The sequence below is a fragment of the Chiloscyllium plagiosum genome, unplaced genomic scaffold, assembly GCF_037043375.1.
Source record: "Chiloscyllium plagiosum isolate Xiang-an unplaced genomic scaffold, Cpla_swu_hap1 HiC_scaffold_11, whole genome shotgun sequence".
NCBI classification, from domain to species: Eukaryota; Metazoa; Chordata; class Chondrichthyes; order Orectolobiformes; family Hemiscylliidae; genus Chiloscyllium; species Chiloscyllium plagiosum.
The window spans coordinates 47,506,033-47,521,162 of record NW_028270149.1 but is presented as its reverse complement, the minus strand read 5'-3'; the positions used below and the strand labels follow the sequence as shown (position 1 = coordinate 47,521,162).

The 15,130-nt window shown below is 42.4% G+C and overlaps 1 protein-coding gene across 1 annotated transcript in view; it reads right to left on the bottom strand.

Moving 5' to 3' along the window:
• The window catches only part of cenpi (centromere protein I), a 139,186-nt gene that overhangs the window by 43,352 nt on the left and 80,704 nt on the right, over positions 1–15,130 (bottom strand). The window contains exon 13 of the mRNA XM_043704738.2: positions 10,511–10,575. Coding sequence (XP_043560673.2) covers positions 10,511–10,575 — 65 coding nt within the window. The remainder of the gene's footprint in view (positions 1–10,510; positions 10,576–15,130) is intronic.

Genomic DNA, 15,130 nt, shown 5'->3' with positions numbered 1-15,130 from the left:
GACCAGAAACTCAACTGGACTCGCCACATAAGCACAGTGGCGACAGGAGCAGGTCAGAGACTAGGGATACCGTGGCCAGTAACTCACCTCCTGACACCCCAAAGTCTATCTACCATCTATAAGGCACAAGTCAGGAGTGTGATGGAATATTCCTCACTTGCCTGGATGGGTACAGCTTCAACAACGCTCAAGAAGCTTGACACCACCCAGGACAAAGCAGCCTGCTTGATTGGCACCACATTTCCAAACATTTAATCCCTCCACCAGTAACAGCAAAATATACTATCGACAAGATGCACTGCAGAAATTCACCAAAGATCCTTCGACAGCACCTTCCAAACCCACAACCATTGCCACCTAGAAGGACAAGGACAGCAGGTACCTGGGAACACCACCACCCACAAGTTCCCCTCCAAGCCACTCACCAGCCTGACTTGGAAGCATACCGCCATTCCTTAACAGTCGTTGGGGTCAAAATCCTGGAATTCCTTCCCTATCGATATTGTGAGTCAACCCACAGCAAATGGACTGCAGCGATTTAAGAAGGCAGATCATCATGACATTCTCGAGGGCAAATAGGATAGGTCATCAATGCTGGCCAGCCAGCAACACCCAAGTCCCACAAATGAGTTTTAAAAAAGTTACTGTGTATTGGAGTCATCAAGCCTGGGGGAAATCAAGACTGAAATGAGAATTTCACCAGGTAGGCTAACGTATGGATGAAATTTATAGAGATGGAAATCGGTCATTTCAGTGAAAACATGTATGTGAGATCAGAAGCTTATCTTAGAAACAAATATGACACTGATACTACAAATCAACTAGTTTATTATCAGAAAGAGGGATGGCAGAGGAATGCCACAAGATCTGGCAGAGGAATGGAGTTTGGAGTACGTATCAAAAACAGTAATTTCCTTATATTCCATTGGTGGAAATCCACTGTACTAGATCCTTGATCACTTTGCTAGTCATCCAATGTTTTGTTCCCAGATCTGGCATAAAGTGGAAATCTCTACCTTTCATCAGTCAGACAACAATGAATTTATGACTTCATACAAACCACTTCTTTATTACTAACGTCTTACTTACTATTTTCATAATGCCACTTTGAAAATAGTGAATACTGAAGTAAACTTAAAATTACGTCTTATATTTACTATTACTATTAAAGTCTTTAATTATTTTTGCCACCTGTCTTCATACTAATTCTTGAGAAGGTCCTATTTACCCTCTACATCTCCACCTTTCACTATTTGCACCCCATTGGTAATTCTCTTTGGTTGCTGGAAGTAATAGTTAGGGGAAACTAAGAGGCTCACAATTGTTGATAACTCTAAAGCAGGGCATAGAAACATACCAACCAACTGCCAAGGTCCATTGGTCAAGGAGTTTACAAGAGAGGCGATTCAAGTTTGCCATATGCTCCAGGTGGACTTGCAGCCTCTTCCCACTGTACGCATAGTTCTGAAATAGCAGTTTATGGCCACCTCCATATTTAACTTCACAAAGCTATGCATAGAATCAGCTGCACACAAATTCAGCAAGTAGCACATAGATTCATTGTTCTCGAAAATCAAATAATTCCATCAACATTTCCACTGTAAAAGTGAATTTAGAAGTTGCAACATCACAAATAAATAGCATTAACAAACCAAACATATGGAATTTTTCATAACTGGTATCAGATTGAAACATTTATCTATACATGCTCCCAGACGCGTGAAATCTAGAAAATGCACAATTTTTCCAATGTACTTCTTGTTTGTAACCAGCACCAGGTAGTTGTGCAAATTAATCTTTGTTTTCACTGCGGCTTCCTATTCCTGAGAAATAGTAATATTGTGAGCACATATCTTGCCATGTCCTAAGTAGGCCACAGTTTTGCAAGGAAATTGATTAAATTGTATCAGTGTTCACAATGAGGATGATGACAACGTGGGCAGTGAGCACTCGACACCCAAGATATATTTAATGGTTAATGCCTACAAGTTTGTGAATGAAGGGACACTTTCGGGTGAAGGCTGGAGATACAAAGGTCATCTATGTCTCCAAAGAAGTTCAAGAAATCTGAAGGGTATGAGAACATAATAATCAGCCACCCCTTTATCCCTGCAAAATCACTCTGCTATTCTTTCATATCATGTCTGGATTTGCTGTGGCATGAACTTCACTCTCCTGTTAATAAAAAATCTGAAACACAACCTGGAATATGTTCAAAGGTGTAGGAAAGAAAATTCCAAAGCTGAACAACACTCAGAACAAATTTCACCTCAATCTTAAACTGAGACCTCCTTATTTTGAAACTGTGTTCCCTAGTTACAGATTGCTCACCTAAGAGAAACATCCTCTCACTACCTACACTGTGAAGCCCCCTCAGATTGTATGTTTCAATAAAATGATCTTGCTGCCTTCTAAATTTCAATGTGCTTTAGCCCTACCTGCTCAACCTTTCCTCATAAGAAACTGCTTCCATCCTAGGAATCAACGTAGTGGACCTTCACTAACCTGCTCCCAATTTAAATATGTCCCGCTTCAAATAAAGAGAACAAAACTGTACATAGCACTCTTGGTGTAGCCTCACTAAGGCCCTGTACATGTGTGGCAAGGCTTTCCTACTTAAATATTTCCTGATTGTTTGCTGACATGGACACCAAGCTTTTACACTTCATACACAAACATGTCCCCACCCTTCGATACCACAGGATTGTGCATTATCACCATTTTTAAAAAATCAACTTTTCTATTCTTTCAGCAAAATGGCCAAGGGCCCCAAATTTTCCTCATTATACTTTATCTGCCATTTTGTTCCGACACTTGCTTAACCTATCTATATCCCTTTGTAAACTCTATTTCCTGAGAATTTATTCTCCTACCTAATGTTCTCATATCAGAAAATACAGATAGTACACAACATCCTTTGAAAGTGCAGATGGCTCACATTTTGCACGCACAAGAAAGATCTTTAAATTTCTCTGACATCCTAACAAATTAGTGCTATCTTTGAAGTTATACATCACTCCAAAGTACAGTTTCACACCTCTCATAGTAAATATGAATTATATGAATTTTTGTTGTAAATATATTTATTAGCAAATTTTTTTAACTTTACAAACATATAAAATTATTGAAAATACAATCAGTATATTAAAAAGAAAAAAAACAAATTACAATACAACTACTGTCTACAAACTACTACCCGACCCTATAATACACTGTGCAAGGCAACACCAAAAAAAAACCAAAAGCAAAACAAAAACACAAAATACAGAACAGCTATGTTTGGTGCAAAGCTCCCAAACAAAGGAACGGGAGCATTGTATATATACCCGTATTAACTCAGGAGACCCCCTCCAGGGCCCAGGGCTTGACAAATCTAACCATCCTGGTTAAACAAAAGTCCTAGTTAAGATAACTGACAAATCTATATCCAAATAACTCAAGTAGGGCTGCAATGTCTAATAAAAATGGTCTTTTGTGTAGTGCACCATGTTTGTAAAAAAGACCAAGGGAATGTGCTCCATAATTAATTTCTGCCATCCCAGCAAGCCCGGTGGGTTCTCAGACACCCAATTCATCAGAATATTCTTGCACAGTATGAAAGAATATTAAATAGTTTCTTCCCATGCCCGTCTAAAGACGGTAAATTCGGTAGACCTAAGAGGAGAGATATCGGGTCTACTTTGACTTCAGTCCTCAATACCCTCCCTATCTCTTCTGCCACAGTGCTCCAATAAACACGGAGCCTGTGGCATGTCCAGAAGCAATTGGTAAGAGTACCTACACTTATTTTACATTTGGGGCACAATGAAGATGCCCCTTTTTTTGAACTTCGCCAGACGGTCTGATGCCAGATGAGCTCGGTGCAGAACTTTTAACTGCATAGCGCATGTCCTATTACAGATTGAGATCTTTTGAGTATTCTCCCATATGTTCTCCCATGTTTGAGAAGAGATCTCCACTCCTAGCTCTTGCTCCCAAGACTCACATAACTGGTTAATATCCTGCCAGGCCCTGCCACCCAGCCGTCGACAGAGGGCACTAACTGAAAGAGTGCTTGTGGAACATAGCAACAACCTCTCTGTACCGGGCTTATAGGGCTTAGTGAGAAGCGTAGTCTTCTTCTGAATGAAATCCCTAACCTGAAAAAAACAGAAAAGATCTCTTCTGGGCAACCCGCATTTGCAGCTCAGTTGCTCAAAAGACCTCATAACCCCCCTCTCAAATAAGTCTCCCAAACTAGAAACTCCTCTCGCTGCCCACAGTTTGAACCCTGAGTCAATCATCCCTGGTGGGAACCCTGGCAAGCCAACTATAGACATAAGTGGCGAAGTCTTGGATAAACGGTCCTCACTTTGATGCATCGCCCTCCATGCCTCGACTGTACTAATGACAATGGGGTTTCGGCAGTGGTCCATAACTGTCCTCATCTTATCCACGCACAACAGGTAAATAAGAGGGCACTTTGCCTGGGAGGCCTCAATATCTAGCCATATTGAGTTTGGATCGTTACCTACCCAATCACAGACAAAAGACAGCAGGGAACTCAATTGATACCTCCTGATGTCTGGGAGATCAACTCCTCCCCCTCCTTGAGGCAACTGCAATTTAGTAAGTTTGATGAGGGGCCACCCACGATGCCAGACAAAGGAACCAAACCACTCCATAAGCTTCCGCAGTGTTGACCCGGGAAACATTACGTGGAGCATACGCATGGATAAAGCAAATGAGGAAGAAGATTCATCTTAATGAGAGATATTCGGTCCAGCCATGAAATTGGAAGAACCTCCTATCTCTGCAGATCTGGCCTAATATTGTCGAGCAAGTGAGCGAAGTTGGTCCGAACTAACAGATCAAACTTAGGGGTAATAAAAATGCCTAGGTATCGGAACCCTGCCCGTGACCACTTAAAAGGGAACTTAGGACCACCTTCAACTTCTGGCACATTCTTAAGGTTCCTCAAAGGCATAGCCTCCGATTTTGCAAAGTTAATCTTATATCCTGAAATAGCCCCAAATGAATTGATACATTGTATCAAATAGGGTATGGAGGTGATCGGGTTCGATAAAAACAGAAGGACATCATCCGCGTACAGTGTAATCTTGTGTGCCCTCGATCCCACTTCCGGAGCAGTTATGTAGACGTTCTGACGAATGGCCTCTGCCAGCTGCTCTATCACCAATGTAAACAACAACGGTGATAGGGGGCAGCCTTGCTGACTACCCCAACTAATCCTAAAATTCCCAGACTTCACGCCGTTGGTGATGACCGCGGCCAGAGGGTGGCAATATAAAACCTCCACCCACCTAGCAAAGATTCCACCCAACCCAAACTGTTCTAAGACATAAAATAAAACGGCCGTTCCACCCGATCAAATGCTTTCTCTGCATCTAAGGAAATCACCAACCCCTGAATCGATCACTGCTGACAAATTTGGACCATATTCAGCAACCTTCTAATATTATTAGAGGACCTACAGCCCCTTACAAAGCCTGTCTGATCCTCTTTAATAATATGGGGGCAACACCCTTTCCAATCTCGACACTAGGATCTTGGACACAATCTTGAAATCTGAATTTAATAGAGAGATGGGCCTGTATGAGGCACAATCCTCAGGAACCTTCCCCTTCTTAAGAATTAAGGAAATATTAGCTTCTCTCAAAGATGGTGGTAGGCATTCATGCATATAGAAGTGATTGTACATACCCAACATCGACCCTGACAGAATCCCTATAAATGCCTTATAAAACTCACCCGGGAAACCATCAGGGCCAGGCGCTTTCCCACTCTGAAGTTGCCTAGCTGCCTCCTGTATTTCCTGAACTGTCAAGGGGGCATTAAGGAGAGGCCTGTTCCAAGGTTACCCCGGGAGGTCCAGGTTCTTAAAAAAGGTCTCCATTTTAGCCCTCCTGTCCTCGCAACCTTCAGACCAATACAATTCAGAGTAAAAGCTCCAAAAAGCCTCATTAATCTTTTTAGCATAGTGTGCAAGGACCCCGGCGCTGTCTCTGATTGCAGTAATGGATTGGGGAGCACGCTTTTTCCTAGTCAGGTACGCTAAATACTTCCCTGGCCTATCCCTATATTCAAACAGCCTTTGTCTAGCAAAAGCAAGTTCTTCCTTTGCATTTTGTGTCAGTATTGAATTCAAGGCAGCCCGGAGGTCCGTGCTCCACTGTAGCTTAGTCACTGAAGGCCGCGCAAAATGTGCAGCTTTCAACCGTGTCTCAAGTGGATGCTGCTGTCCCTCCTTCTGTCATTTCCGGCTGGCCGAATTGTAAATAGCTAATCCCTAGTAAAGGCCTTAGCAGTCTCCCATAGCATAGACGGACTATAATCTGTGCCGGAGTTGATAGTCAAGAATTCCTGAAACTCCATCAATAGCCATAGACTTTTTCCCAGAGCAGGATTGACTGGTACGACAAGTCATAGTTTGAAAATATTAGGAGGAAGGTATAAAGGAGACGTCAGAGAGTTGTGAATGCATGGGATGCGTTGCCAGCTGTGGTGGTGGAAGCAGAGTCATTGGGGACATTTAAGCGACTGCTGGACATGCATATGGATAATAATGAGTTGAGGGGTGCATAGATGAAGTTACTACATTTTACATTAGAATTAAATCTCAGCACAACATCATGGGCCAAAGGGCCTGTTCTGTGCTGTAATTCTCTATGTTCTATGTTCTAAGTATTCCACAAATTTGGAATCCTTAAGGAGAAAAGGGTCCAAACGCCAGTGCCGCAAACCTAGCCCTTCACTTTTGGCCTTAACCTCCAAATACACTGCCGCGTGATCAGAGATAGCTATATTCCCAATTTTACAACCCATAGTCGGGCCAAGGGAGCCAGAAAGAGGTCAATCCTCGCGTGACATTTATGTGGGTTTGAAAAAAGGTGAAGTCCCTGCCAATAGGGTGAAGACATCTTCAAATATCCACCGGCCCCAACTCCTCGCATAAGTCAACCACCTGCTTAGCCTGTGAAGAAATAGTTGGGGGCCCACAAGGCATTCTGTCCACTGTCGGATCCAAAAGACAATTAAAATCTCCCCCTATAATAATGTGCCATGTTCCAAAAGCACTCAACTTAGAGAAAGCAGTAATCAAAAATATGAGGGGATGCACTGGAGGACAGTAGACATTTAAAATGCCATATTACTCCCCATGTGTCAGGGCTTTAAGTATCACAAACTGTCACTGCTCATCTTTCACCTGCTGTAATAATGTGAATGGAAGATTTTTCTGGATAAGTTCCGCCACTCCCCTACTTTGAGTAGTAAAGGATGAAAAAATACCCGGTCATAATCCCCCTGTTGTAATTTCAGGTGTTCCCCATCATCAAGATGGGTTTCCTGCAACAAAGCGATATCAACCCTTTCCCTCTTACTGCGAGAAAGCACCTTTTTCCTTTAAACAGGCGAATGACTTCCCTTAATGTTCCAGGTGCACCATTTAAGAAGGCACTTAGCCATATCCCCTTTCAGAGACCCTTGAACCCCTCGGAGAGAGAACCCTGCTTACAAAGCACCGAGCATAAGTAAATAAAGACTCAGAGTCAAAGAACTATATATACAAAAACTACTCTATCATAACTATAAACAACTATTACTACCAAAAAACTACAAAGAAAACCAACTATAAAGCCTTGAATGGAAGACTCTTCCCCCTGCCCATAGGGGGCACTCACCCTACCCCTCCCCTCCTTCACAGTCCTTCAAATCTGGACTGTGCCCCAGCCTTCGGCCAGAAACAAAACAGGGAGATGATCCTTAAATCAACAGAAAAAAGACAAAGTCAGGATGAGCACTCCACCCATCCCTGGCTTCATGTCACCCCTACTTCTAACTAAAAGAGAAACAGAACAAAAAAAAGGGAGACACAACAAAGAACATCCACAAAATTTCCCATCAGAAAGTCCAGCTGTTAAAAAAAGGAACAACTTATTCCAAGGTCTTTTCCCCCTTTCCAAAAAGGAAATTATTAGGGAGAAAGAAAGGAATTTAAAAAAAGAGAAAACATGGGGAAAGGTAGAAAAGAGAACAAACATTAACTGTATTCTTCAGGCCAATCCGTCAATTTTCAAGTGTCTACAAAGTTTTAAGTTTTATCTGCTAAGTCAAATGTATAAACTGAGTCCTCGTGGCTGAAACAAAGCACTGCGGGGTATCTCATGGAGTACTGAATGCCCAGCTTCCTCAGCCTCTTTTTAACTTCATCGAAGGACTTCCTCTTTCGAATTACAGCTGCAGAGAACTCCTGGAAAATCATGATCTTTGACCCCTTGGACAGCAGTGCCTGCAGATCTTTTCCCAGGGATCTGGAAACTTCTGTCTTTTTGCTTGTCCTTATATGAATGGAAGTGCACTAGGATCAAGTGGGGGCGCTGCACCAGCCCTGACCTGTGCACTGTAACTCGATAAGCCCTTTCAATCTGCAGCCTGCTGGATTCGATGTGAAGGCCCAAAATCTTTGGCAGCCAGCTTTCAAAGAAGCTGACTGGCTGCTCACCTTCCTCACCTTCAGGGAGCCCGACAATTCAGAGATTTATCCTCCGACCTCGATTTTCGAGGTCAGCAATATGGTCTCGCAAAGCCCGCACCTCTCGCTCCAGCACCTGGATCCGACCAAATGAGGACTCCATCGCAGCTTCCGAAGCCTTAGTTCAACCGTCCACCTCCTCCAGACTCCCCACCCAATACCCTGGATCTCCTGCTCATGCTTCTGCAGCACGGATGCGATAGGTGAACCTGGGCACGAATCTCCCCACAGATCTCCTCAATTGCAGCCCCAGCTTTCAAGGTGTCTCCATCGCCACAGCCAATTCCTGTGAGTCTGTCAGGTCCCCGGGGGGTCAGGAGAGGCTGCTGTCTCTGGTGTGGGATAGGTGCTGCAGGGGAGTGTCCTCCCTGCTGCTGTTTGCTCGCTCCGTTTCCCTTTGGCATCCTTCCCACTCCCAAATATTAACAAATATGTGTTCTGTAAGGTTTTAAACTAATAATTCCACCACATAAGTTGGCCAGGGATGGCAAAAAACACCGGTATGCCTTGGCTGTTAGGCAGAACTGCCCACAGCAGTTCTACAGAATCGCCACCATCTTGCAGAGTCCAAATACCTGAATTTAAGATCTTTGCAGACATCAAAACTACCCTGAGGTAACAGTTTCAGTCTTGCATCCAAAAGAATTTTGTAACAATTAACTCCTTAGGATTGCTGCAAGCCATTAAATCACTAGAAAAGAATGCTTAAATGCATCCTGAACTCATTGCAAATTCAATTATAGTGAAACGTGCATCACTGTTAGTCTATAATATATTTGTAAATTCTAAGTATGTAACTGTTGCTATAAATTTCACAGGTTCACAGTGGGCAGTCTCAAGTTAAACTCCCATTACTATGAATTTTAGTTAATATTTACTGCTATATGATGGCTCAAACAACACTTTTACCCAACAATAGTAAAATCGGTTAATTATCTCATGCCAGCATAGGCATATGTGCCTTTAAGAAAAATTTACTGAAAAGAATCGAGCAAAATAAACTTTAAAATAAATTTTAAAAGGATCATTTTACTTGAAAAATAATTAAGTTTGAATTAGCTTTGTAGTGTAATGCAGCTATTTCCTGGTACTCCTTAAATCAAAGAATAAAAATACACTATTGTTCCACCAGCCAAGGCAGAACACACTATCATTCCAGCTGTCCCTTAGCTTAATTGGTCCTGCTTTCAGGTTACAAGCACTACAGATTCTTTCACCATTCTCAAGTATCTACATACCTTTAAGTCTTGGATAAGGAAATAAAAGCTGAAAAAAATATTTCTTTTTCTTTTTCTTCAAAGGATACTGGCAAATTGTGGCTGTGTTGGGATGATGTTTTCCAACATATGTGTACATATGCATGTGTGCATGTGTGTGTGGGGCAACAGATATCAGATTGATAACGAGATATTTTACCCTTTCCTTTTTCTGGATTTTGTTTGTGTATAATAACAAAGAAACACATATTCCTGCATCCCCGAGTAGTGTACGAGAATTTGGCATATCTGGCAAATGGAAATCAAAACAACAAAACAAAAGCTCTAACTTTAATTATTTTGAAGCAAAAACTATCGAATGGATAAAGAGCAGCATTTCAATGAAGGTGAACCTGAAGTTAGGCAAACACAATAAAAAATGATTGAATACGTAACTGGATTAGATATTGATCCTACAATTTGAAGAGTACTTCAAAAAAAGACTGCTTTAATGACAGTATTAAAATAGATGTTCATGAATGCAAAATAAAAACAAGTAGTACTATTCTGAAGCACACTCATGGATTATAACATCATGCAGTGTTCAGCGGTACTCACTTCCCAATAAGACCTGTACATTTTATAAAATAAAAGCAGTATTTCTATTTATGCCAAGGTGGCTTAAAAATCCTTCTTGGTAACAGAAAATAAAGGAACACAGTTAATGAATACTCTTTCAGTGAAAAATCAAGAGAGTGTAGAATAACAGATGTCGCCTTACCTTAAAATAAATTGAGGAAGTGAAGAACAGCTTCATTAATGGATCAAAATAAAAGGAAATCACATCTGCAATTGGACAAAACAATATGAACAATATTTTGACACTCGGAAGAAGTATTTGAGAAAGACAAGTTAGTGCCTAGAAAGGTTTTCAAATAAAAAGAAATTCAAGTGTTGAACCTATCAAATGCCACCATGCAAATGACCAGAGGCCAATTGCATAGTTCTAGAAATAAATAAATTATCAAAGTTTGACATTTTACAGGTACTCTTCACAAGGCAGTTAAAGCTCATTATTAAAATGATGTCAGAATGGCTTTCCTGAGCCCAGGGATCAACTCAGACCCCAAGACCCTTGACAGGAAACACCTATCCCTGAACTACAATCCAGTACTGTTTTATACTGCTACTGCTTTCACTCCTTCCAAACACTTTTAACATATGCAAATTGCCTCAGACTATTTTCTGAACTGGGAAAGGCTTTGGAAATCTGAAGCACAAACGGGAGTCCTACTTCAGATGTTTTCTTACGGTTAATATGCAGGTTCAGTTCACAGTTAGGAAGGCAATTGCAGTATCTGCATTCATTTTAAGAGGGCTGGAATACAACAGAGGTATACCGCTGAGGTTGTACAAGGCTCTGATCAGACCACACTAGGAACATTGAGAACTGTTTTAGGCCCCTTTTTGATGGGGAGTAGTGTTGGCATTGGAGAGAGCACAGAGGAGGTTTGCAAGAATGATCCTGGAGATGAAAGCTTGTCATACAAGAAGCGGTTGACGAGTCTGGGTCTGTCCTCGATGGAGTTTAGAAGGATGAGGGGGAATCTAATTGAAACGTACAGAATACCAAGAAGCCAGATCGAATGGATATAGAGAAGAGAGAGACCAGGACTTGAGGGCCCTGAAATAAGGAGGAATTCTTCAGCCAGAGGATGACTAATTTGTGGAATTGAAGCCCATTGAGTGTATTTGAACAGACAGATTCAAAAAGTTAGTAAGGAGACTAAGGGTTACAGGAAAAAGGCAGGAGAATTGGGTTAAGAAACATCAGCCATGATCAAATGGCAGAACAGACTTATTGAGTCTTAGAGTCAGGGAGATGTACAGCAGGGAAACAGACCCTAAGGTCCAACTCGTCCATCCCGACCAGATATCCTAAATTAATCTAGTCCCATTTGCTAAACCTTGGCCCCGATCTTTCTAAAGCCTTCCTATTCATATACCCATCCAGATGCCTTTTAAATGTTGGAATTGTACCAACCTCCACTACTTCCTCTGGCAGCTTATTCTATACATGCACCATCCTCTGCATGAAAAAGTTGCCTCTTAGGTCCCTTTTAAACTTTCCCCCTCACCCTAAACCTTTGCCCTCTAGTCCTGGACTTCCCTATCCCAAGGAAAAGACCTTGTCTATGTACCCTATCCATGCCCCTCATGGTTTTATCAACTTCTATAAGGTCACCCCTCAGCCTCTGGCATTCCAGGGGAAAATAGCCCCACCCTATTCAGCCTCCCCCTACAGCTCAAACCCTCCAACCCAGGCAACATCCTCATAAATCTTTTCTGAACCATTTCAAGTTTCACAACATCCTTCTGTTAGCATGGAGAACAGAATTGCACACAATATTACAAAAGTGGGCCTAACCAAAGTTCTGTACAGATACAACATGACCTCCTATACTCAATTCTCTGGCCAATAAAGGAAAGCATAGCAAACGCCTTCTTCACTATTCTATCTACCTACCACATCACATGCTAGGAATTATAAACCTGCACTCCAAGGTGTTTTTGTTCAGCAACACTCCCCAGGACTTTACCATTAAGTGTAAAAGTCCTGCTAAGATATGCTTTCCCGAAATGCAACACCTCACATTTATCTAAATTAAAATCCATCTGCCACTCCTTGACCCATCGGCCCATCTGATCAAGATCCCGTTGTACTCAGAGGTAACCTTCTTCAGAGGTAACCTTCACCACACCTATAATTTTGGTGTCATCCGCAAACTTACTAACTATTCCTCCTCTGTTCACATCCAAATCATTTATATAAATGATGAAAAGCAGTGGACCCAGCACCAATCCTTGTGGCACAACACTGGTCACAGGCCTCCAGTCTGAAAGGCAACCCTTCTCCACCACCCTCTGTCTTCAGGCTTTGAACCAGTTCTGTATCCAAATGGCTAGTTCTCCCTGTATTCCATGAGATATAACCTTGCTAACCAGTGTTCCATGAGGAATCTTATTGAACGTCTTACTGAAGTCCATATAGATCACATCTACCGCTCTGCCCTCATCATTCCTCTTCGTTACTTTGTCAAAAAACTTAGTGAGACATGATGTCCCACACATCTAGCCATGTTGACTATCCCTAATCAGTCTCGGCCTTTCCAAATACATGTAAATCCTGTCCCCCAGGATTGCCTCCAACAACTTGCCCGCTACCGATGGCAAACTAACTGGTCTATAGTTCCCTGGCTTTTCCTTACCATCTTTCTTAAATACTGGCATCACTGTAGCCAACCTCCAGTCTTTTGGCATCTCACCCGTGACTATCGATGATATAAATATGTTAGCAAGGTGCCTTGCAATCACTTCTCTAGCTTCCCACAGAGTTCTAAGGTACATCTGATCAGGTCCTGGGGATTTAAATCACCTTTATGTGTTTTAAGACATCCAACACCTGCTCCTCTGCAATATGGACATTTTTCAAGATGTCATCATCTATTTAGTCATAGAGTCATAGAGATGTACAGCATGGAAACAGATCCTTCAGCGTGGTTACCTGACCACGCTGACCAGATATCCCAACCCAATCTAGTCCCACCTGCCAGCACCTGGCCCATATCCCTCCAAACCCTTCCTATTCATATACCCATCCAAATGCCTCTTAAATGTTGCAACTGTACCAGCCTCCACCACATCCTCTGGCAGTTTATTCCGTACACGTACCACCCTCTGCGTGAAAAAGTTACCCCTTAGGTCTCTTTTATATCTTTCCCCTCTCAGCCTAAACTTATGCCCTCTAGTTCTGGACTCCCCCACCCCAGGGAAAAGACTTTGTCTATTTATCCTATCCATGCCCCTCATAATTTTGTAAACCTCTATAACGTCACCCCTCAGCCTCCAACGCTCCAGGGCAAAACAGCCTGAGCCTGTTTAGCCTCTCCCTAAAGCTCAAATCCTCCATCCTTGGCAACATTCTTGTAAATCTTTTCTGAACCCTTTCAAGTTTCACAACATCTTTCCGATAGGAAGGAAACCATAACTGCACGCAATATTCCAACAGTGGCCTAACCAATGTCCTGTACAGCTGCAACATGTCCTCCCAACTCCTGTACTCAATACTCTGACCAATAAAGGAAAGCATACCAAATGCCGCCTTCACTATCCTATCTACCTGCCATCCCACTTTCAAGGAGCTATGAACCTGCACTCCCAGGTCTCTTTGTTCAGCAACACTCCTTAGGACCATCCCATTAAGTGTATAAGTCCTGCTAATATTTGCTTTCCCAAAATGCAGCACCTCTCATTTACCTGAATTAAACTCCATCTGCCACTTCTCAGCCCATTGGCCCATCTGGTCCAGATCCTGTTGTAATCTGAGGGAACCCTCTTCGCTGTCCACTACACCTTCAATTTTGGTGTCATCTGCAAACTTACTAACTGTACCTCTTCTGCTCGCATCCAAATCATTTATGTAAATGACAAAAAGGAGAGGACCCAGCACCGATTCTTGTGGCACTACACTGATCACAGGCCTCCAATCTGAAAAACAACCCTCCACCACCACCCTCTGTCTTCTACCTCTGAGCCAGTTCTGTATCCAAATGGCTAGTTCTCCCTGTATTCCATGAGATCTAACCTTGCTAATCAGTCTCCCATGGGGAACCTTGTCAAACGCCTTACTAAAGTCCATATAGATCACATCTACTGCTCTGCCCTCATCAATCTTCTTTGTTACTTCTTCAAAAAACTCAATCAAGTTTGTGAGACATGATTTTCCACGCACAAAGCCATGTTGACTATCCCAAATCAGTCCTTGCCTTTCCAAATACATATACATCCTGTCCCCCAGGATTCCCTCCAACAACTTGCCCACCACTGAGGTCAGGCTCACCGGTCTGTAGTTCTCTGGCTTGTCTTTACCGCCCTTCTTAAACATTGGCACCACGTTTGCCAACCTCCAGTCTTCCGGCACCTCACCTGTGACTATCGATGATACAAATATCTCAGCAAGAGGCCCAGCAATCAGTTCTCTAGCTTCCCACCAAGTTCTCGGGTACACCTGATCAGGTCCTGGGGATTTATCCAGCTTTAACCGTTTCAAGACATTCAGCACTTCCTCCTCTGTAATCTGGACATTTTGCAAGATGTCACCCTCTGTTTTCCTACAGTCTATATCTTCCATATCTTTTACCACAGTAAATATGGATGCAAAATATTTATTTATTTAGTATCTCCCCCATTTTCTCTGGATCTACACATCTGATCTTTGAGGGGCCTTATTCTCTCCCTAGTTATCCTTTTGTCCTTAATATATTTGTAAAAACCCTTTGGATTCTCCTTAATTCTATTTGCCAACGCTATCTCATGTCCCCTTTCTGCTCTCATGATTTCC